The 24031-nt window shown below is 46.5% G+C and overlaps 1 protein-coding gene across 4 annotated transcripts in view; it reads left to right on the top strand.

Moving 5' to 3' along the window:
* Window positions 1-24031, top strand: part of smtnb (smoothelin b) — a 385166-nt gene that overhangs the window by 128292 nt on the left and 232843 nt on the right. For 3 of the 4 annotated variants that reach the window (XM_070887930.1, XM_070887931.1, XM_070887929.1), the window contains exons 3-4: window positions 1712-1805; window positions 14842-14994. In XM_070887930.1, coding sequence (XP_070744031.1) covers window positions 1712-1805; window positions 14842-14994 — 247 coding nt within the window. The remainder of the gene's footprint in view (window positions 1-1711; window positions 1806-14841; window positions 14995-24031) is intronic. The other variant, XM_070887932.1, reaches the window with a different exon arrangement.

Raw genomic sequence — 24031 nt, 5'->3', positions numbered from 1 at the left:
GTAGCAGCTTGTTTAGTGCTGTGAACTTCTTGTTCCAATATTTCGTTAGTTGTCGTACCTGCATTGTAAATCAACCTCGTTTCTTCTTCCCCTACCAAGAATGTCTGTGCAACCAGTGCTGCTGCCTCTAAGGTCAGGTTCTTGGTCTCTATGAGCTTTCGGAATATGCCTGCGTGGCCTATTCCTTCAATGAAAAAATCTCTTAGCATTTCTCTCCTCAGCTCATCGGAGAACTCACATAAACTAGCCAACCTCCGAAGTTCCGCCACGAAGTCGGGTATGCTCTGGCCCACACAGCGTCTGTAGTTGTAGAACCTGTGTCTGGCCATGTGTAGGCTGCTCGCTGGCTTCAGATGGTCTCTTACCAGTGTGTTCAATTCTTCAAACGACTTGCTTGCTGGTTTCTCGGGTGCCAACAGATCCTTCATTAAAGTGTTTTCGAGCCACAGCTGGTCAAGAGATGGGCTCTTCTCTTGTCTGCCTTATCGTCACCTAACCAGTCTTTGGTTTCAAAGCTTTGCTGGAGCCTTTCTATAAAGTCCTCCCAATTGTCTCCCGCATTGTACTTTTCATTTGATCCGTTGTTCGCCATTCTGTGGATTCTGTAATCCCGTAACCCGTCGCCACTGTAAAGTCCTGTCCCCTCAGTACAGATTCACATGAGGCATGTAGTGAAGTCAAGGTCACTCTGGACCTGCACCTTTATTTCACAGCTCTCGAATGCTGCACTTGCCTGAGACCTGCCCTTATATACCTGTTTCTTGCAAGTGCACCCCTGGTAGTAAGGTATGCTGGTGGTTACAGGTCATATCTTATTACAGTCATGTATAGCATGTTAGGATACAGTTATATATAATAATGTAAGATACATGACAAAGATAGGCTAAGATATCAAAGGAGAAACAAATGAGCAGAAGAGATCACAAAGAGACGGGGAGAGTGCTGCAGGAGACAGATCGGCACAAAGTGACATCAGAGAAAAGAGACACAAACTAATATTGAACAAGCCGAGAACTCATGCCAAATTTGGGGATGGGGACGTGAACCACAGATTGGGAAATAGAGAAAAATGTCTGAGGCAAAGTAAGACATCAGAAGATGGACAGACAGACATACGTGGACCATTTAATACAAAGTGGGACATACACAAAGGTGCATCATCATCATCATAGGCAGTCCCTCGGAGTCGAGGAAGACTTGCTTCCACTCTTAAAATGAATCCTTGGCTGGCTGAACAGTCCAATACGAGAGCCACAGTCCCTGTCACAGGTGGTTGTTGAAGTCAAGGGAGGGTGGGACAGGTTTGCCGCACTCTCTTTCCGCTGCCTGCGCTTGATTTCTGCATGCTCTCGGTGATGGGACTCGAGGTGCTCAGCGCCCTCCCAGATGCACTTCCTCCACTGAGGACGATTTTTGGCCAGGGCCTCCCAGGTGTCAGTAGGAATGTTGCATTTTATCAGGGAGGCTTTGAGGGTGCCCTTGTAACGTTTCCTCTGCCCACCTTTGGCTCATTACAAAGATGCATAAGATACATGATGAGCAATGCTCTAGAAACTCTACTAGTAATATATTAATTGTCTACATATTACATGCACTTCCTGTAAGCATCACATATTAGCATATCCCTTGATTTACTGAACTGTGATAGAGATCTGCTAACATGTTGACCTAAGTCCATATGATGTTTTAATTTATCTTCTTTTTCTGACAGATCTCACAGACAGGAAGAGGATCAGAAAGGGTCTTTGGATATTCTTTCAGGGAAACTGGAGTCCATTAATGACATTGACGAGTTAACGAACTTGGTGAGCAACATTATTTCCTTGAAGAAAGTCTATTGATAATATATGCAGCATTTCCCTCGCCATTGTATTCCAACATACTGGGTGAGCATTTAGAAGACCTAGCTTCTCCATCTTGAGGACCATACATTGGTAAAACTCATTACTATAATAGCACTTAATTTCTATCAGCAACTGCCTATGTAAGTTGATTGGCTATCCTCAACCTTTCAAGAAACAAGTTGGTCTGTACAGTTCAGTTATTAACACTTTATCAATTTAAAATATTTATATATTTAATTGCCAACAAATTATATCAACAATGGCCGGAAATTTCCTCAGCATTGCTCCCCATTCCCTTATAACTTTTCAGGCTTTCTGTCACACTTCTGGCGAATTTACAGTGGCAATGTTAATACGGAATCTTTTTCCCTCAATCTGTTTCAGCGAATACACTGACGCGAACACCTTTTCTTTTCTGTAAAGGACCTTTATTGAAGATTCTCCGGCCGGGACTTGTCAAGACAAAGGGACACTCTCAATCAGAGCCTGTTTACCTTCCTCTGGACAAGCCCCTTTTCAGCGCGAAACAACAACAGTTATACATTTTCAAAACAGAACACATTTGATTAGCACTTGGTCTATCCAATCCCTTTCTGCCTCCCCCTTGAGTACGTCCAATGGCAGGCAAGAAAGTCTCCCAATTAGGGCTGGTGTCAGGGTCAGGTTAGTTATAGCTTCGCTACACTGTCTTCCCTTATCAGTAAAGAACCCAATTAGTTTCTCTTCCTCCTTATCAGTAAAAGCCATTACTTTTCTCCTCCTATCTAGGATTGCTTTCTTTCTTTGTGCCGCCTTGCGTCTTTCTCATGAACCGTGTTTAACCTCAACCTCAACTCTTGGTAACCCCTTTTTTTTTCTGTCGATTCTGCAGTTGTCTGCATCTTGACATTTCTTTAGCTATTTTCCCATGATTCCCTATTTCCATCCCTCTGCCACATTTACAATCCTTCTGTATCCATTCTCAGCAGAGCAGGAACAGCTCCAAGGAAACTCACGGAAAATGTCACTAAGTCAATCTGAAAGATGTCATTTTGTTCCAAGTCATACTTGGATGATCATGATCTTTCTATTGATGTCGATCAAAGCTGACTTGTTACTGTCACCTCTATTCGTTTAGCCAGTCTCAATTTCCTCAACCCAGCAACTGCATATATCGCTGTCCACAGCTATACAGCTTGTGGTTCTCCCAGTGCCCATTTTATGCAGAGGTTTCGATTAAAGAGCTGTGCAGCAAAGGGCCCATGAGACCAGAACATGCACAAAGTGATCCCCTAGAAGGAGGGAACAGCGTGCGGCGGCCTGGCCCGGAAATCAGTGCGGTCCCAGCCTGCAAGACCATCAGCAGGGCAGGGCCATTACAGGGAGCAGCATATGGCGGCCCAGCCCGGAAATCGATACGGCCCCGGCCTGCAAGACCATCAGCAGGGCAGGGCCATTACAGGGCGCTGCGTGCGGCGGCCCGGCCTGGAAATTGGCGCAGTCCTGGCCTGCAAGACCATCAGCAGGCCAGGGCCATTGGAGGGAGCAGTGTGCGACGGCTTGGCCCGGAAATCGGCGCGGTCCCGGCCTGCAAGACCATGAGCAGGCTGGGGCCACTACAGGGAGCAGCATGTGGCGGCATTGGACTGTAGGGAGCAGCGCGTACTGCTGCAGGAGGGCGACGGTTGCGAAGCCAGGTCGCTGATTGCAGTGCGGGCAGGCATAGCAGGAGAGGCGAAGTGACCGGGGCCCAGGAGGGCCCAGGGGCAGCATGGGCCAGCCCACACTGCGATATGTGTGCGCGCTCGGTCTGTGCAGCAGAGCTGGTCTCCAGTTAGTCTTGGTAATACTTGCCACTGGACCAAGACCTAGCACTGTCAAGCCCGTGTGGTGGCTGGTGTGCAACGGCCACCACACGTTAAAAAAATCCACGCACAGATATCTACCACCCTTCACGATGTAGTTTGGGATCTGGAATATTAGATCCTTTATTGAAACACCTGTGAACTCATCCCTTTTTTGGCGTGGAAGCAAATCATCCTCGCTTCAAGGGACTGCCTATGATGATGATGATGATGATGTCCACTGACTTTATCGATTGAACCATCAGAGGAAGTTGGATGACTTTTTTTCTCTAAGCGCTGTCTTTAATTGAGTTTGCTTTGAGCTCCTCAGTGGCTAGTTTGGAAGGCCATACAGAAGAAAGTTCCAGTTCAATCCCCAGTCTGGATGCTACTATTGGCCACTGCCCAAAAGCTAGACAGGGGAAAAACAGCTAGCTTTCCTGCTATCCAATGACCTCTGCTGGAAAATGTATGTGATACTGGTCACAGTCAACTTAGCCTGCAAGCAGTCACTGTGCAAGCTCACTCACACATGAAGAATCCAACTTCGTTGAGGTACTGGAGAGCACCTGTTAAAATGTAGTCGAGCTGCTTTCAGGAGAAGAAAGGCGAAAATGGGAGGAAAGTTAAGTTTATTCTCTGTTGTACCCCTCCTTGCTCAGCAGTCAGTGATTCTTTCTGTGAAAATCATTAACTTGCTCATGCTCATGTCTGAGCATGGGAACAGAGTGATAGCACAACTGCAAATGAATAATCATTGGTGGATATATATCTCTATCTATATTTCCAGTGCTGAGTGGTTCTGAAGTTCCACATAGGAAAACCTAATGTTATAAAGATTGCCGAGACTACCACTGGGTGGTGCAGTAGGTTAGAATACTATTCTTTTGTATCTGGGTTTACAGCCTAGACGGAAGGGGTGAAAGTGCTCTCTCTCCCAGTTGTACATAGCAACCAGAGCAATTCCTGCCCTAAATGAGTAATGCTTCTGAGGTCAGGCACATCCCACAAGGAGGAATGTCAAATTGGAGGGATAATCATCTTGGGCTATTTTCTTGCACATCTTGGGAGACAATCCTGGAATACTGCAGACCTGGAAGTAAGTCATTAAACTTCTTAAGGGAAACCACATTCAGGGTTGTACAAGATGCTTGTACATCCAATTGTAAGCAATAGTGCCAGGACTTTGACGACTTCTTATGTGTTACTAATTAGTTTTTTCTCCTATTTAGTTACTTGAATACTTCCATATGTGTTTAATTTGAGCTCAGCATATGCACTGAACAATGCAGGTGCTTTAGATATTCTGGTAAATATCAGCAGTTTTTTTTTTGCAGAATTCTTACTTCATCAGGAAATAAATCCAAATGAGATTTGGTTGTTGTCTGAAATCCAAGTTCACTTGGATATAACAATTCTAAAATAACTCTGGGGTATAGGTACTGCACTGGTGAAATGGTATTACTAAGTGAATTTGTAGTAAAGAATTGTAAAGCTTTGCCAATCTGTTCTTTATAGTCTGGAGTGAATCTAGAGTTGGTAACCTGTGAAGCAAAATTGGAACTGCTTTTCACAATTTTCCCCGTCTCCTTTCATAGCTGGAGTTTATTTTGGTGGTAATGTACTATAATGTTTCAAGATTTTTACCTGTTTAGTTGGAAGGGATTTGGGCTTCATTGAAGATTCAGTAAGAAAGAGTCAACTCCTAGAGAGGCAAAAACTGGGATGTTGTTTAGGAGAAATTGGTTGGAATACCAGCCATTTCAGCATTGTGTTCTCATGTACCAGATCAATATGAGACAATAGGGGCTGTCCAATAACTCCTCTTGGAGATATTCGCACTTCTAATGTTGGATTGGTTTCCATTCAGAAGTGCTAGCAGAGTGCTTAACTAAACAGGAAATGTAGTTGCTATAGCCTCCATGCCAAGAAGAGAAGATTTCTTAATAAAAACAGAAAATCCTGGAAATACTCAGCAGGTCAGGCAGCATCTGTGGAGAGAGAAACAGAGTTAACGTTTCAAGTCGATGACCCTTCGTATGAACTAGAAAAAATTAGAGATGTAACAGGTTTTTAAGCAAGTGTAAGGGAAGGGAAAGGGGGGAGGGGAGGAAAGAACAAAAGGAAAGGTCTGTGATGGGGTGGAAGGCAGAAGAGATTAAGAGATAAAAGGGATGATGGTGCAAGGCAAAAGGAGATGGTAATGAGACAAGTTAAGAAATAAAAAGTGATTCTCAATAGGATGGAAATGGCTGAATCATCAACAGCTGCCATGGGAAACAGAGAAACCCCCCCACCACATCACCCCCCCCAAAAAAATAGGGGCGGGATTACGGTCTGAAATTGTTGAACTCGAAGTTGAGTCCAGAGGCTGTAAAGTGCCTAAACGAAAGATAAGATGCTGTTCCTCGAGCTTGTGTTTAGCTTAATTGGAATAGTGTAAGAGGCCGAGGACGGAGAGATAAGAGTGGGAGTGGTTGGAGATTTAAAGTGACAGGTGACCAGAAGCTCGGGGTCACGCTTACGGAGTGAACGGAGGTGTTCTGCAAAGCAGTCACCCAATCTGCATTTGGTCTCTCCAATGTAGAGGCTGCATTGTGAGTACAGTTATACTAAATTGAAAGAAGTACAAGTAAATCACTCTTTCACCTGGAAGGAATGTTTTGGGACAGTGGGAAGGGAGGAGGTAAAAGGGCAGGTGTTGCATCGCCTGTGCTTGCATGGGAAGGTGCTGTGGGAAGGGGAGGGATTGCTGGGGGTGATTCAGGAGTGGACCAGGGAGTCGCGTAGGGAGCGGTCCCTTCGGAATTTATCTGTTTTGTCTTATAACAATGCTGTGACGCGCCTTGGGATGTTTTACTACATTACAGGCATTATATGAATAAAAGTTGTTGTTGTTTGAATGCTGAAAGGTGGGGAGGGAAAAGTGTGTTTGGTGATGGGATCATGCTGGAGGTGGTGGAAATGGCAGAGGATGATCCGTTGAACATGGAGGCTGGTGGGGTGAAAGGTGAGGACAAGGGGAACCCTATCGTGGTTCTGGGAGGAAGGGGAAGGCGTGAGAGCAGAAATGTTGGAAATAGAACGGACGCGGTCGAAGGCCATGTCAACCACAGTAGAAGGGAATCCTCATTTGAGGAAAAAGGAAGGCATAACGGAAGCACTAGTATGGAAAGTGGCGTCAGAACAGATGCGACGGAGACGGAAAAACTGGGAGAATGGAATGGAGTCCTTGCAGGAAGCGGGGTGGGAGGATATGTAGTATAGGTAGCTGTGGGAGTCAGTGGGCTTATAATGAATGTTTGTCAATAGACTATCCCCAGAAATGGAGAACGAGAAGTCAAGGAAGGAAGGGAAAAGTCGGAGATGGACCATGTGAAGGTGAGGGAAGGGTGGAAATTGGAAGCAACTTGGCACTGATACAGTCATCAATGTACCAGAAAAAGAAGTGAGGGAGGGGACCTGAGTAGGACTGGAACAAAGAATGTTCCACACATCCTACGAAAAGGCAGGCTTAGCTTGGATCTATGCGGCTTCCCATAGCAACACCTTTAATTTGGAGGAAGTGAGTGGAGTGAAAAGAGATGTTGTTCAATGTGAGAACAAGTTCAGCTAGGCGTAGGAGGGTGGTGGTGGATGGGGACTGGTTGGGCCTCCGTTCAAAGAATAGGCTGAGCGCCCTCAGGCTGTCCTAGTGGGGAATGGAGGTCCATAGTGTAAAGGAGATGGTTGGGATCAGGAAACTGGAAACTATTAAAGTGGTGGAGGGCATCTGAGGAGCGGATGTAATGGGAAAAGACTGGACAAGGGGAGAAAAAATAGTCGGGATAGGAAGAAATCAGTTCCGTGGCGCAAGAACAGGCTGAAACAATGGGTCTACCAGGGCAGTCCTGTTTGTGGATCTTAGGAAGGAGGTAGAAGTAGGTGGTGTGAGGTTGGGATGCTATGAGATTGGCGGCTGTGGAATGAAGATCTCCAGAGGAGATGAGGTCAGTGATGGTCTGGGAAATGATGGCTTGATGTTTGGTAATGGGATCATGGTCCAGCGGGAGGTAGGAGGAGGTATCAGAGAGTTGGCGTTCAGCCTCTGCGAGGTAGAGATCAGTTTGCCAAAAAACAACAGCGCTACCCTTGTCAGCAGGTTTAATGACAATGTTGGGGTTGGATCTGAGAGAGTGGAGTGCTGCAAGTTCAGAGGGAGGTAGGTTGGAGTGAGTGAAGGGAGCAGAGAAATTGAGATGGCCGATGTCACGTCGGCAGTTCGCAATTAAAAGATCTAGAGAGGGTAAGAGGCCAGATGGAAGGGTCTAAGCAGAGCAAAAATTCTGAAAACGGGAGAAAGAGTCAGCTGTGCAGGGGTGGGGGGGAGGGAAGATTCCTGACCAAAGAAGTGGGCATGGAGACGAAGGCGGCGGAAAAAGAGCTCAGCATTGTGCCAAGCTCAAAATTCATTGATGTGGGGGCGTAAGGGGATGAAGCTTTGGCCTTTGCTGTGGCTGATCGTTCGGGGTCAGAGAGGGGAAGGTCAGAGGGGATAGTGAAAACACGGCCGGCTGTGAGATTGGAAGAAGGGATGGGATCAGAGGAAAGTGAAGGGGAAGAAGATTCTGGAGACGTTGGAGTCCAAGAGTTGTTGCAGCTTACAATCCTTAACACCTGAAAGGAAGAAATAACGTTTTTATTAAAGCGCCAGATGAGGCAAAGGATGAAATGGAACTGCGGACCAGGACAGCTCTGAGATAGAGTGTGTCGGTGCTGCTGAAGAGAGAGGTCTAGACCCTGCATGTGGCAGTGCATGGCGTTGAGCGTGGATCTCCAGATGGTTCGAGGTCTTGAAGATCTCTTAGTAATTTTGGTTGGCAGCTTAGCGACCCAATCCTCCATGAAGAGAGATGCGTGAGAGGTCCGAAATCAAGCTTGCGCGTGTGTCTTTCTTTCTGTCAGTTTGCCTCTGACTTGCTCTCACTCTATCTCTCACACACACACACACACACACACTTGCATAATTTATTATTTGATGTTAGAAGAATAAGGAATTAATTGGAAAACCATGTTCTCTTCATCCATATAATTTATGTGCACATAAACTATTTTACAGTCGGCCTTGTCTCAGTCCGCCTCCTGAAAGATGGGAGAAATGGAAGTAATGGCACTTGTGAGTCCACAATATCCAATACACATGAGGGATCTTGTACTGTGTCTCGGTCATTCTATAATTTTAACCAGATAGCGGGTAATAAAGATACACTCCAGATTGCGGACCATGAAAGGTCCATATACAGAAGCGAGTGGTGATGCTGAACCATACTGAATATCTAGCAAACCCAAATTTTGTAACAGCCAAATTGCAAACTTAGTGCCAGAGCAAAACTTGCAGTGCAAGGAAAGGTTATTAACCGGTAAACTCTTCTCCCTGTGGTTGAGGAGCTCCTCCCGGAGTCACAGTGCTGATTTCGTTCCCTATGGGGCACAACGGACATGATTTTTGCAGCACGACAGCTGCAGGAAAAATGCAGGGCCCTTATACATGGCCGCCTTTGACCTTACAAAGGCATTTGACACTGTCAACTGCGAGGGTCTATGGAGTGTCCTCCTCCGTTTTGAATGCCCCCAAAAGTTCGTCACCATCCTCCGCCTGCTCCACGATGACATGCAGCCCGATCCTTACCAACGGATCCATTACAAACCCAATCCACGTCCGGACCGGGGTCAAACAGGGCTGCGTCATCGCCCCAACCCTCTTCTCAATCTTCCTCACTGCCAAGCTCCCTGCTGGAGTAGAACTAAACCACAGAACCATTGGGAACCTGTTCAACCTTCGCCATCTCCAGGCCACCCCAAGACCACTCCAACCTCTGTCGTCGAGCTACAGTACGCGGACGACGCCCGAGTCCGCGCACATAGAGGCTGAACTCCAGGACATAGTTGATGTATTTATTGAAGCGTACAAAAACATGGGCCTTACACTAAACATCCGTAAGACAAAGGTCCTCCACCAGCCTGTCCTCGCCGCACAGTACTGCCCCCCAGACATCAAGATCTACGGCGCGGCCCTGGACAACATGGACCATTTCCCATACCTTTGGAGCCTTTTATCAACAAGAGCAGACATTGACAATGAGATTCAATACCGCCTCCAGTGCGCCAGTGCAGCCTTCGGCCGCCTGAGGAAAAGAGTGTTTGAAGACCAGGCCCTCAAAACTGCCACCAAGCTCATGGTCTACAGGGCTGTAGTAATACCTGCCCTCCTTTATGGCTCAGAGACATGGACCATATACAGTAGGCACCTCAAGTCGCTGGAGAAATACCACCAACGATGTCTCCGCAAGATCCAACAAATCCCCTGGGAGGACAGACGCACCAACATTAGCGTCCTTGACCAGGCCAACATCCCCAGAATTGAAGCACTGACTCGGCGCCCTCCCGAATGCACTTCCTCCACTTAGGGTGATCTTTGGCCAGGGACTCTCAGGTGTCAGTGGGGATGTTGCACTTTATCAGGGAGGCTTTGAAGGTATCCTTGCAACCTTTCCTCTGCCCACCTTTGGCTTGTTTGCTGTGAAGGAGCCCCGAGTAGAGCGCTTGCTTTGGGAGTCTCGTGTCTGGCATGTGAACAATGTGGCTTGCCCAGCGGAGCTGATCAAGTATGGTCAGTGCTTCAATGCTGGGGATGTTGGCCTGGTCAAGGATTCTAACGTTGGGGCATCTGTCCTCCTAGGAGATTTGCAGGATCTTGCGGAGACATCATTGTTGGTATTTCTGCAGCGACTTGAGGTGTCCATGAGCCATACAGGAGGGCGGGTATTACGACATCCTTGTAGACATGAGCTTGGTGGCAGATTTGAGGACCTGGTCTTCGAACACTCTTTTCCTCAGGCGGCCAAAGACAGCATATTGATTGATTTACTGGATAAATGAATATGGTGTGGTACTATGATATACGGACCAGAAGATATCAAATTTGAATCCAGGTCTGTGCTGGGTTAGCTGGTCTCAGCCAGCATGTAGTTAGAAACTAGCGCTAGGAATGGAAAAAAATCAGCCAAGGTTTTGCCTTCTGATTGCTGTCTATCAATCGTGCTAGAAAATGTGGGTGTCTGAATGTTAAATGATCTCAAGACTGGGTTTGTGATGCTATATGGTCAAGCAGTTTGATGACACTCATTGTCTAAGTTCATAGTAACTGAATTGTTAATTGGCCATGGAACAATATCGGAACATGAGTTAGCACTTGAAGGAGAGGGGGAAAATACTGGCAAAATAATATATTTTAATGATGGATAGAGGCACTTAGTGGAGCTGCCCACCAGTACAAATAGAATATAGAATGTCGTAATCTGGACTGAGCTCATTAATGGAGCTGCCTCCTGTGTATTGGTGAACAGCTCCTTTATCTTTCTGTATAGATTTGACGCCTGAGCTTTAGCATGAACAATAACAGTTTTTACACTTTTCCTCATTTAGTTCAGATTCTGGAACATGAGTTTCTGTGGCCAGAGGCCCAGATTTATACTACTAAGTCTGGCTCTCTTATAGCTGGCAGAATTACAGATCCATAAACAAACTGGATCTACGATTCTCCTAGGATATGGGAACCAGATTCAATAATGTAAATGCGGGTGTGGGGGGTGGTGGGGGGGGGGGGGAAGAGAGAGTGGGGGGGGTCATCTCACTGAACACTGGTCTTTTGGTATTAAAGTGGTTCAAAATAGTTTTTACAGTGCTGTTCCATACATTGCCTAAAGAGGGCGCTGTGCCCCAGTGTTCTCATATCTGAGTAGGACTGCAAGTCATGTACACTCATTAAATAACAAACAGATTACTCTTAAATGACAAGCAGATTCATTTTTAAATGTTCTTTTTTTAAACATAAAGGGGAAAGAAATTCACTATTGCCCCGTTTGGGTCATGAATTTTTAAAAGTTTGTAAAGTTAGCGCCAGGCATTAATGGTTTCAAACTTTTACAACATTCGACGCTTGTGCTCCAAGAAGGAAATGGAGCGCTAAATCGATTGCTCCGTTTCCTTCCTGGAGCTCTAACTAAAGCAGATGGGGTGGAGACCAGTGTGCAACGCTGCCGCATTCAAAGGACCCTTCCCTCCCTTAAAAGGAAGGGCCATCGCTGCAAGAGAAGGCTGAAAGAAAGAAAAGAAAGACTTGCATTTATATAGTGCCTTTCACGACCACCGGACGTCTCAAAGCGCTTTACTGCGAATGAAATCTTGAGGGGTGATCTAATTGAGGTCTTTAAAATTCTGAAGAGGTTTGATAGGTTCGACGTAGATAATATGTTTCCACTTCCAAAACTAGGGGCCGCAAGTATAAGATTGTCACTATTAAATTTAATACGGAATTCAGGAGGAACTTCTTTATCCAGAGATGTGGAAATCACTATCGCATGGAGTGGTTGAGGCAATAAGGGAAAGCTAGATAATTCCATAAGGAAGAAAGGAATAGATGGATATGCTGATGGCGTTAGATGAAGAGGGGTGGGAGGTGTGTGTGGAGCATAAACATCGGCATGGACCATTTGGGCTGTACCTTCTAAAACAAGCATAGAAAACAAAGAGAAAAAAATGATGCCCTTTACGTTATATTGCAACATCAGCAACTTTTTCTCTGCTTCTCTGTATAGCAGCAGATAGGCAAATGGCTGGTTACCACCATATGGGAAGAAGCCCAAGAGACAGGCTAAGAGGTCAATCCACCTGGTTCAAAGCTGCCTGCGCATCTCTCATTGGACCCAAATTTCCCCAGGAGTTGCTCTGTTTTTTTTGAGCAACTAGATTTTTTTTTGGAGTAACTTAAAAATCGCAATTCTCCCCATTTAATGTGCTCCAGTGTAAGTGAGTTAGTTAGGTTTTTTTTTTAGTTTCGTTTTTTTTCAAAAGGGGGCGTAACCAGGCACTTAAGTAAGTTTAGCCATTTAAGTAAGTTTAGCCATCTAAAGGTTACTCCAAACTAACTTAGGCCAGCGTATGAGGCCACTTGTGTCCGCTCTGAAAAACCTTGCGGTGAAATAAGAAATCAGTGCAGGTAGCCAGAGATGGGGCCGGGGGGGGGGGGGGCGGGTGGGTGGGTGAAGGGACGTGAGAGGATTCTGAAATGCACTAATCACCTTCACAACATCTTCATCACAACATCTTCACAACATCATCAATAATAAATGAAAAATAAATCAATTACTAAAAAATAAAAAGTCCTACCTCGCCGACTGCAGCGAACCGGCAAGCCCTTCAGCCAGGGCTAAGGGCGGGAAGCTCGCTCTTGCTTCCCCGGGCTCCTCCAGCTCCTGCTCCTGCTCCCCTGGCTCCTCCAGCTCCTGCTTCCCCGGGCTCCTCCAGCTCCTGCTCCTGCTCCCCCGGGCTCCTCCAGCTCCTGCTCTCCTGGGCTCCTCCAGCTCCTGCTCCCCCGGGCTCCTCCTGCTCCCCCGGGCTCCTCCAGCTCCTGCTCTCCTGGGCTCCTCCAGCTCCTGCTCCTGCTCCTGCTCCCCTGGGCTCCTCCAGCTCCTGCTCCTGCTCCCCCGGGCTCCTCCAGCTCCTGCTCTCCTGGGCTCCTCCAGCTCCTGCTCCCCCGGGCTCCTCCTGCCCCCCCGGGCTCCTCCAGCTCCTGCTCTCCTGGGCTCCTCCAGCTCCTGCTCCTGCTCCTGCTCCTGCTCCCCTGGGCTCCTCCAGCTCCTGCTCCTGCTCCCCTGGGCTCCTCCAGCTCCTAATCCCCTCGGGTTCCTCCAGCTCCTGCTCCTGCTCCCCCGGGCTCCTCCAGTTCCTGCTCCCCTGGGCTCCTCCACCTCCTGCTGCCCCGGGCTCCTCCAGTTCCTGCTCCTGCTGCCCCGGGCTCCTCCAGCTCCTGCTCCTGCTCCCCTGGGCTCCTCCTGCTCCTGCTCCCCCGGGCTCCTCCAGCTCCGGCTCCTGCTTCCCCAGGCTCCTCCAGCTCATGCTCCCCCGGGCTTCTCCAGCTCCTGCTTCTGCTCCCCCGGGCTTCTCCAGCTCCTGCTCCTGCTCCTCCGGGCTCCTCCAGCTCCTGCTCCTGCTTCCCTGGGCTCCTCCAGCTCCTGCTCCTGCTCCCCCAGGCTCCTCCAGCTCCAGTTCCTGCTGCCCCGGGCTCCTCCTGCTCCTGCTCCTTCACCCCCAGGCAGGTCTAAGTGAGCATGGGAAGGCAGCGGCCTCTCCCACATAGCCTGCAGAGCGTCACAGAGATTTGGGCTGTGAGGAGCTACTGCACATGCGTGCACACTCTAGCGCGCATGTGCAGAGGTCCCGGCACTGTTTTCAGCGCCGGGACCTGGCTCCACCCCAGAATCCAGTTGCCACGCTGCACCACCATCGAGGAGAGGCTGGGGAGCGGCCAAACTTGGCCTGAGAATTTTTGGCGCCCTTTTTGTTCCAGAAAAGCGGCGCACCTCTGGTGAGTGCACCAGAAATCTGTACTGGCCAACTTTGGGCCCATGGTTTCCAATTGTTAATATCGAGACGCTGCCTTGTGGAGCAATCTTCACACTTACCAAACATTACTGACTAAATTTAACTGCAGCATTTGGCAGATCATTTCTCAAAGCTGATATGGTTTCTATGCAGAGGACTATCCTCTTAATTTTCAGCTACGGGGACAAGGGCCTTGACTTTTTCAGCACCTGAAATGAAAGAGTGGGATATGGGTTAGCTTTTAATGTTAAGAGAGAGATGGGGCCAATCTACAGATCTTGCAGACATTTCTGTGTTCACAAGTGTTGCAGCCACAGTGTATATCCCCTTTAAGAGATGTTGGCTGACTTTAAGTGGCGTCTCAAGTCCAGTTCTCCCCCCATCCCCACTCCGTCCACTATCTCCAAAACAGGTGCACAGCCAATAAGCAGCTCCAGTAGTGCTAGTTCTGCGCATCACTCCTTATAATGAGCTTCCACCACAAATCCCATGTTGTCCTTGAGCCCACATGATATGGTATATGAAGGATGCGGAATGAAGAAAAAAAGATAGACTACCTGCATGGTAGTATTTTCTTCATTGTTTTAAGGATATGGAACATTTACACACCACAATCCCACTCATTCATCCCCACAAGCTCTGAAACAATACACTTTAGAGGGCAGGGGTTAATAGTAATTGGTAGTGTTAGTTTAGCTTTAGGATAAAATGAACTGTGCAGTGACATAAATCTTGGGCTTTTTACAATGCAGGGCACCATTTCTGGCACCATCTATCTGCAATGCCATGACGTCTTCTTCTGTGTGCTTAGCAAGAGGTTTCCTAGAATCTATGAAACTAGTTTATTGTCCAAACTGCATGGGGTGGATGCATATCATTCAAAGAATGAAGACGACTCTTATCAGGTAGTTATTCTGCCTTGGTCCTTAAGTTGTGTAAAGGCCTTAAATTTGTTCCAAAATATGTTTGCCTGCTTCAGAAAGTTCAAAAAATGTTCACTGACGATTCACCTTTCTTGGTTAGAATTTGCCTGTTAGCTAAGGTTTCAAGAACTGAAATTTATGATGTGCTCTTTTTAGCAAAGTGATAAATCTGTTTCAGAATAATTAAAACAGAATTTTTCTGAGCCCTGAGGGAATCTGAGGGGCAGAACTGGAGCAATCCCAATCCTCTGAAATGACAGGAAAAGGTCAGTGTAGTCCTTTTTGTTGCTTGTTTCAGTGGGCCAATAATATCTGGCTGGTTGAAGAAACCCCCCTTGGCATTGTTACGGAAATGATGCAATAAACTAGCCTTTCTAAAAACATCCATCAGTGGAACAATGAATCTTTGGGCTGGTCACGGGTAATTACAAAAGCTTCAGGCTCAATTAATCACCTCTCCATTTGGAATATTGTGGGAACTGGGAAAGCATTCACAGCACAAGCTTTAATGCTCCCTTTTTGGATTAAAGACACTTATTGGAAGCCAATCGCTATTAGAGCCAAATCTTGAATTCTGTTGCAGTCATAATTTTTAATGCATCAGTCAAAGGACTTCTGCTAATTGTTTTCCCCTTCCAGATTTTCTCCTCTTCTCTCCTGAAGGTAGTGACTTAAAATAAGGTATATCATCATCATAGGCAGTCCCTCGGAATCGAGGAAGACTTGCTTCCACTCTTAAAATGAGTTCTTAGGTGGCTGAACAGTCCAATACGAGAGTCACAGGTGGAACAGATAGTCGTTGCGGGAAGGGGTGGGTGGGACAGGTTTGCCGCACTCTCTTTCCGCTGCCTGTGCTTGATTTCTGCATGCTTTCGGCGCTGAGACTCGAGGTGCTCAGCGCCCTCCCGGATGCACTTCCTCCATTTAGGGCAGTCTTTGGCCAGGGATTCCCAGGTGTCAGTGGGGTTGTCGCATTTTATCAGGGAGGCTTTGAGGGTGTCCTTGTAACACTTCCGCTGCCCACCTTTGGCACGTTTGCCTTGAAGGAGTTCCGAGTAGAACACTTGCTTTGGGAGTCTCGTGTCTGGCATGCGAACTATGTGGCCTGCCCAGCGGAGCTGATCAAGTGTGGTCAGTGCTTCAATGCTGGGGTGTTGGCCTGGTCGAGGACGCTAATATTGGTGCGTCTGTCCTCCCAGGGGATTTGTAGGATCTTGCAGAGATATCGTTGGTGGTATTTCTCCAGCGACTTAAGGTGTCTACAGTACATGGACCATGTATAGTAAAATAAGGTATAGTTCCACTGATAGCCACATGTGAGTATACATCGTTGTGTTCAAGGAGAAATTCTGACAGCTGAGCTCAATCATTCCTGCCCTCGTCTCCATTTGTATGCACCTTCCAGCAGGAAATCACTGGATAACATGCAAACTGATTTTCCTTTCAGATCCACCCCCCCCACCCCCCATCCCTAGCCCAAGGTTACTGAGGGCAATTGTAGAAGCTGAGATCAGCTATCTCAGCCTAGAGATCAAACATTCCTAATCTTATGACTTAGTGCATTAACTCCCTGAAGTATCAAGGTAACACACAGAAAGTAATAATTTTCCACAATTTTGTAATATAAAATTGGAGCCATATACAAAAGCAAGGAATGTTTGTAATAGTATTGTAGAGAATGGCTCAAGAAAAGAATTTCCTGCAATAATTCCCTCAAGACTATCGCCCCAAGTTTCCACACGCGGCAAAACAGGCGCCCCTCCGAGCTGGGCGCCCGTTTTTCGCGCCGAAAACGGCGCCTGAAAAAAAACGCGCTATTCTCGAGCGCTTTGCAGCTCGATGGCTGCTTGGCGCGGCGCACAGAGGGCGGAGCCTACACTCGCGCCGATTTTGTAAGTAGGAGGGGGCGGGTACAATTTAAATGAGTTTTTTTCGTGCCGGCAACCCTGCACATGCGCGTTGGAGCGTTCGAGCACGCGCAGTGTGAAGGAAACATTAGCACTCGGCCGGCCATTTTAAAAAGTGCTGCAGAAAAAGTGAAAATTTGTTTATTGAACCCTTGCAACGGCTTGTATTTTAATTTTCTTGATATTTCTGTGTGTGAGGGTGAGGGAGTGCATTCTGTAATTAAAGATAGAGTGTGATAAATGGGACACATGCACTTGTTTGAGACTATTCAAATTCTTTGTAGCTGTTCAATTTTTAAAAATTTTTAATAAAACCACATTGCCCTTCCATGATCAGCACTGAGGCTTCTTGCAGCTTTCTCCCCCAGCCGTCCGTCGGGCCCAACGGCAAACAGCTGCCTCAAGTACTGAGGCTTCTTGCAGCTTTCTCCCTCCCTCCCCCTGCTGTCCGTCGGGCCCGACGGCAAACGGCTGCCTCAAGTACTGAGGCTTCCTGCAGCCTTCTCCCTCCCTCCCCCTGCCGTCGGTCGGTCCCGACGGCAAACCACTGCCTGAAAGGCCTGCCTGAAGCACTTTGTATAATATTTGTATAAGTATAACTAAGGATTTATTGTAGAATTTAATGACTTCCCTTCCCCCCCCTCCCCCCCCCCCCCCACCTCGTTCCCGACACCTAATTTGTAACCTGCGCCTGATTTTTTAATGTGTAGACAAGGTTTTTTCAAGCCTACAAAAATCTTCACCTGCTCCATTCTAAGTTAGTTTGGAGTACGTTTTCACTGTGGAAACTTTCAAATCAGGCGTCAGTGGAAAAAAAAAATTCTGTTCAAAAGTGAAACTGTTCTACCTGACCAGAACTGCAGAAAACTTAAATGTGGAGAATTGCGATTTCTAAGATACTCCGTTCTCCACCAGTTGCTCCTAAAAATCAGGAGCAAATCATGTGGAAACTTGGGGCCTATAATTCATCATTTCGAATGAAGAATTTTGTCCGAAATGTTAACCTTTTGAGGCTGGCTCAATTACAGTATTGTTTTTATTTAAGATTTACAACATTACTATTTTTCTATGTTTCTCAACAAGTTTATCCTCTCTCTTTTCATGAGCGTGTTGACTCTTTGCTGAGATACAATTTCACAAGTGCTGGAAGTGGCATTATTTATGTGTGAGCCTTGTTCGTATGTTAGGAATCATTGGACTGCCTTCAAGACCAGAATCCTATGCCAATTTCCATTCGCTAACTCGGGGACCCTGAGGCTAACTGTAGTGTCCCCCCTATGCCCCAGCTAAATCAGCACAGAATAGAGCTCAAATATGACCTTGCTTGTACGGCTCAGCTATTTTCCATGTATTCTCTGCTTTTTTGCGGGGCATTGGGAAAAAAAGTTTTGTTTTTATCTCAATAATTAATTTTACTATTTGAATTTGCACAAATGGTACTGCTGTCGCCAAAGGGTATGAAGCTTCAGGCAGCAAGATGATGTGTTCTAGTCCTCAACAGAAGTAGTAGTACTCCTTCATCCTTGGAGGTTGTTTGTGCATTGCTCAGCCATACTGATCTGTAATCAGAACTATCACTGCTTCCCTCCAGGCTTTGAAAACTGCTTATAAATTGCCAGAAGAAAAGATTTAACAGATGGTGATTTTTTTTTAATTGTCCACATCTGTCAATAATTTTTAAAATGCATAAACTAGGCTTCCAATGAGGAAAACATGGTATCCTGCTGAGTTTTATTGGGGTGGAGTACGTCTTGTGCCCTGCTTATACTGGCACACAGGGGTCTTATTGGCTCATAGTCAGCTGCAGTCAGACTTCTGAATGTAATCTGCTTGAATTGTAGATGATGAATTGGTTCCACTTTAAACCAGATCTACCTCTGACTCTTTCACACCGGTGCCAATTGAGATATAAACCAGAATAACCTGGCAACATGCTGGATGCCAAATTGTAAATGCCATATCCTTGGCATCACTGGTTACACCCCTCCACATGCTGTATTCATTTAGGTGTACCTCTGCTGAGTTTAAATTAGCATATAAAATATGTTTTGCTTATGCCAATGGATAAAGTGAGGTACTCCCACACAGCGAGGCATCACGAAATCAGAGGCATTGTCAGCATGTTGTACACTTTGAAACACTTGGCTGAAAAACCTACCATCCATCTTAGCTGGGAACTGTACCTAAAAAGATATGGTGGGTAGGGAACAAAAAACCCCACTAATGAGTATCTATAATAATAATAGTCAGTTTTTGTCTGTCCCGGGGCAGGGACAGGACCGGGGACGGGGGTTGGGAGCACGTGGTCCACACTGGTGACAGTTGCACCAACCAATGGGCGATCAGGATCGCCCGGCTTCACAACCAATCAGGGCAGGGAGCGATGGCGCAAATTTTTAAAGTTTGATTGACGCTGGGTCTGCTCCAATGAGGAGGCGGTAATGGATGCAGCGGGGTCAATGGGCCCATGCACCGGGGGGGTGGGGTGGGGGGGGCCTTTCCCGGCATTGCTGCGGAGCCGAGAAGAGCGCGTGGCAGGAGGGAGCGGGTGATGGGGGGGGGGGAGAGATAGAGAGGGAGGAAGAGGGGAAAGAGAGGGAGGGAGAGGGAGGGCAGAGAAGGAGAAGGAGGGGGAGAGAGAGAGAGAGACTGAGAGGGAGGGAGAGAGAGACGGAGGGGGAGGGAGGGAGAGACGGGGAGAGAGGGAGGGCGAGAGAGAGCAGAGGGAGGGAGGACATCAGTGTTGATTCTATAGACAAAGAAGATTATAACAGTCTAAACAAGTACTGTTGCAATAAAGATACTGATTTGACCGCAAATATTTTGCAAGTCTCTGCTAGTTTAAAAATGATCCTTATTCCTGCAATGCTGCACCAAAATTATTTGGAAAGTGCCTCAGTTTTAAGAACTAGTGAACATTGGAGCTGTACTATAGAGCAGCATTACGCTGTTTGAAAAATCAATGGAGGTGTTTAAAAGGAAAATTGATGCTGACTTGGGAAGTAAGAATGTTACGGAATATTGTGAAACTGCAAGAGCATTAGAATAAAAGGCAGACATGCCAAGGGTAACAACTCATGGATTTGTCTCAATGGGCCAAATGGCCTATTTCTGTTCCTATGTTATGTTAAATTTATAACTGTTTTATATTGTTTAAAGTATTGCATTTTTAACAATGATTTTAAGATAATTGGCATAAGTTCACTAAGATCCAAATTTTCTTACACTGTAGTATCTAATTGTTTCCAAAATAATTCATCACTCTGTGTGGAGAAGGATTTCCCGATCTCTGGTCTAAACTTATCATTTACTAGTTTGAACTTGTGTCCTCTAGTTCTACTCTCACATGTTAATTTCAACTAATATTCCAGGTTTACTTTTTCTATACTTGTATGCCGCCATTGAGAGCACCTATTGTCTCTTCTTCAGTCCTCCCGCGAAACTCAAGATGTTTGACACCAAGGATCACCCTCGCAGCTCTTGAATGTTTCTCTGGTTGCTTAGCGGCCACTTTGCATGAAATTTCTGAATCTGATTATTTATCTGGCTATGGTGTGATTGTGTAGTGATAAAGGGCTCAATTTTGCCCAAAGCTGTGTTTTGGCGTATTGCCAGAGTTACGGCCGTTTTTCTAGGCCAGAACTACACCCAAAAATAAATATGCTCTATTTTTCAAAATTGGCGCCGCGCAGTCTGTCCTGTAGCCTCAGGGGGTGGAGCCTACTGTCTGCGCTGAAAAAGCGATGCCGCCCCTTCTGCGCATGCATGAAAAAAAAGGAAGTTTTTGACGTGATTCCTATGGGCATGCATGCGTGGTACAGCTCCCAGTCTGCAATTGGCCATTTTTAAAGAGCCAGTTATGTGTAAGAACTTTAATTCTCATTGGAAAAATCAGAGTTGCAATACAAGATGCAACGCGGCACAAAGACCAAGAATTTCTTACAGGATGAAGTGGAGGTACTAGTTACTGTGATTGAGGGCAGATGGCAGAAGCTGGACATCAGCAAAGGTCACATAAAAGTTCCACCCAAAGAAATGAAGAAACGCTGGAACCAACTTGCACAAGATTACTGTGCAATGGTGATCACACCGAGATCTGGAGGCCAGTACAAAAAGAAGTGGCAGAACCTTGGTCAAGTCGGTAGTGCAAGTAATATTTTCATTTTTCAATGGAATTGCAATTGTAAATGTGACCATCTGTATATGACCCACCCAGCAGAAAGACACCTCCTCTAAAAAGTTATATTTTCATCTTTGAAGAGGAAAGTGGCACACAACAAATGAGAAAGAACTCGAACAGGAGGAGGCCCGGCAAATCTGCAGCTACTGACACCCTTGGAAGTGAGGGTCACTGCTTTGATGGGTCCTGTCTGGAGAAAAGCAACCACCACTGCACAAGCTGGGCCCACACTCGAGGGAGAGGGTAAGTCCTGCAAATTCCACAACCTGGCTTTCCTAAATGTTAAGTACTGCGCGGGCTAGCCATGCTTCGGTTCAAGGAAATTTCTCCGTCAGCTACGCTTCGGTTGATGCAATGTGCTATCATTCATCGTGGTCCTTCAAATCAGCCTGCTGCCTGCGCTGTGTGAGCCTACTCATACCACCCTGCCCCCTCCTCTGCTGCTAACCATTTGTCTGTTCTGTTACATTTTGCAGAACTTGAGGCCAACCCTGACGAGGCTGAAGAAGATTTAGATGTGGACGAGCCTGAAGAGGAGAACATCTTCCAATCCCGCCTTCCAGACCAAGAACATAGGGGTGGGGGTGAGGGGCAGGGGATGGATGAAGTCCCTACTGTTGTACTCATTTTGGAGGAGGTGCAGGTGCTGCCATTGAGGTGCTAGCCCCTTCCCTGAGTAATGGTTTGAGTGTTGGTGGGAAATTCCATAGTTTCCCACCATCCGAGGCTGCAGGTCCCAGTGGGATGCAGCAAGGCACACCCAGGGCATAACTGTCCGAAGCTGCGGGTTCCAGTGGGATGCAGTGAGGCACACCCAGGGTCCCACCGTCCAAGGCTGCGGGTCCCAATGGGATGCTGCGAGCCACACTCTGGGTGAGGAGGGGAAGGAGAGCTCAACCACACTCTCCTGAGGAGCAGGATCTAACAGATGTGGTTCAGATGATGGCAATGAGTGCGGAGAGCATTGACCTTACGCGATCACTCCTGGACACCATCAATGGGGTGGGTGATGAGGTATCGGGACTGTTGGGAGAAGTAACAACACTCTCATGAGAAATGGGGACGCTGTCCAGGAACATGAGGGAGGTAATATCTCAGTCAGCTGAAACCATGTCAGTGCATATGAGGTAGGGAATGTCGCAGGTAGCTGAGACACTGTCGGCGAACATGAGGGAGGGAATGTTGGAGGTAGTTGAGACAGGGCACATGAGGGAGGGAATTTTGGAGTTAGCTGCTGCAATAAGGGAACACGGCCAGACCTCACGCCCATTAACAGAATCAACTGTTAAGTTTCTGGTCAATGGTGACCCCCAGGATGTTGATGGTGGAGTATTCAGCGATAGTAATGCCGTTGAATGTCAAGGGGCGATGGTTAGACTCTCGATTGTTTTAGATAGTCATTGCTTGGCACTTGTGTGGCGTTAGAGGGAGTTAGATATGACCCTTACGGCTAAAGGGATCAAGGCGTATGGAGAGAAATCAGGAAATGGGAACTGAGGTGAATGATCAGCCATGATCTTATTGAATGGTGGTGCAGGCTCGAAGGGCCGAATGGCCTACTCCTGCACCTATTTGCTATGTTTCTATGTTTCTAACTGCCACTCCCACTCCAATCCGCAGACCAGCCTTCCACATTACCGGCCCGCCCCCCCATCAAGAAGTGCGCATTACCCGAGATGTTCGAAAGAATAAGTTTGGTACCAATCCGAGAAACGCTGCGCCACCGCCTGTGGGCAGGGGTGGAGTCACCAAGATCAAGCGCAGCGGGCGGTCATAGAATAAAGTGAAGGAGAGATGGGGGCTGCATTTCTTTGCTGCTATTGTTGTTGTTATTATTGTTACTGTTGTAACTGTTCTCAAATTAAAAGTTTTTTGTAAGTTATGTAAATTTACAAGTTTAAAAGTTGGTAAGTGATCTTAAAGTTTGTAAGTGATTTTAGAGTTTGTAAGTGATCTTAAGTGAAAACGTTAAAGTTTGATACAAGAATATGTTTATTAAAGTTAAGTTCAGTGCAAACAAATATTTGTTAAACTTTTGAATGAAATATATTTTAAATTATAACTGAATCATTTACATTATTTGTTCCATTATTAACACAACTTTTGAAGTAAACAAGAATCATTGTGGGGTGCCGCAGGTATCAGTGCTGGGATCCCAAATATTTACAATCTATATTAACGACTTGGAAGAAGGGACTGAGTGTAACTTAGCCAAGTTTGCTGACGATACAAAGATGGGAGGAAAAGCAATGTGTGAGGAGGAAACAAAAAAATCTGCAAAAGGACATAGACAGGCTAAGTGAGTGGGCAAAAATTTGGTAGATGGAGTATAATGTTGGAAAGTGTGAGGTTATGCACTTTGGCAGAAAAAAAATCAAAGAGCAAGTTATTATTTAAATGGAGAAAGATTGCAAAGTGCTGCAGTACAGCGGGACCTGGGGGCACATGTGCATGAAACACAAAAGGATAGTATGCAGGTACAGCAAGTGATCAGGAAGGCCAATGGTATCTTGGCCTTTATTGCAAAGGGGATGGAGTATAAAAGCAAGGAGGTCTTGCTACAGTTATACAGGGTGTTGGTGAGGCCACACCTGGAATACAGCATGCAGTTTTGGTTTCCATATTTATGAAAGGATATACTTGCTTTGGAGACAGTTCAAAGAAGGTTGACTAGGTTGATTCTGGAGATGACGGGGTTGACTTATGAGGAAAGGTTGAGTAGGTTGGGCCTCTACTCATTGGAATTTAGAAGAATGAGAGGTGATCTTATCGAAACGTATAAGATTATGAGGGGGCTTGATGGGGTGGATGCGGAGGGGATGTTTCCATTGATGGGGGAGATTAGAACTAGAGGGCATAATCTTAGAATAAGGGGCTGTCCATTTAAAACAGAGATGAGGAGAAATCTCTTCTCTCTGACGGCTGTAAATCT

Source organism: Pristiophorus japonicus, chromosome 8 (assembly GCF_044704955.1).
Source record: "Pristiophorus japonicus isolate sPriJap1 chromosome 8, sPriJap1.hap1, whole genome shotgun sequence".
Classification (NCBI taxonomy): domain Eukaryota; kingdom Metazoa; phylum Chordata; class Chondrichthyes; family Pristiophoridae; genus Pristiophorus; species Pristiophorus japonicus.
This window is presented reverse-complemented; position numbering and strand designations above follow the sequence as displayed.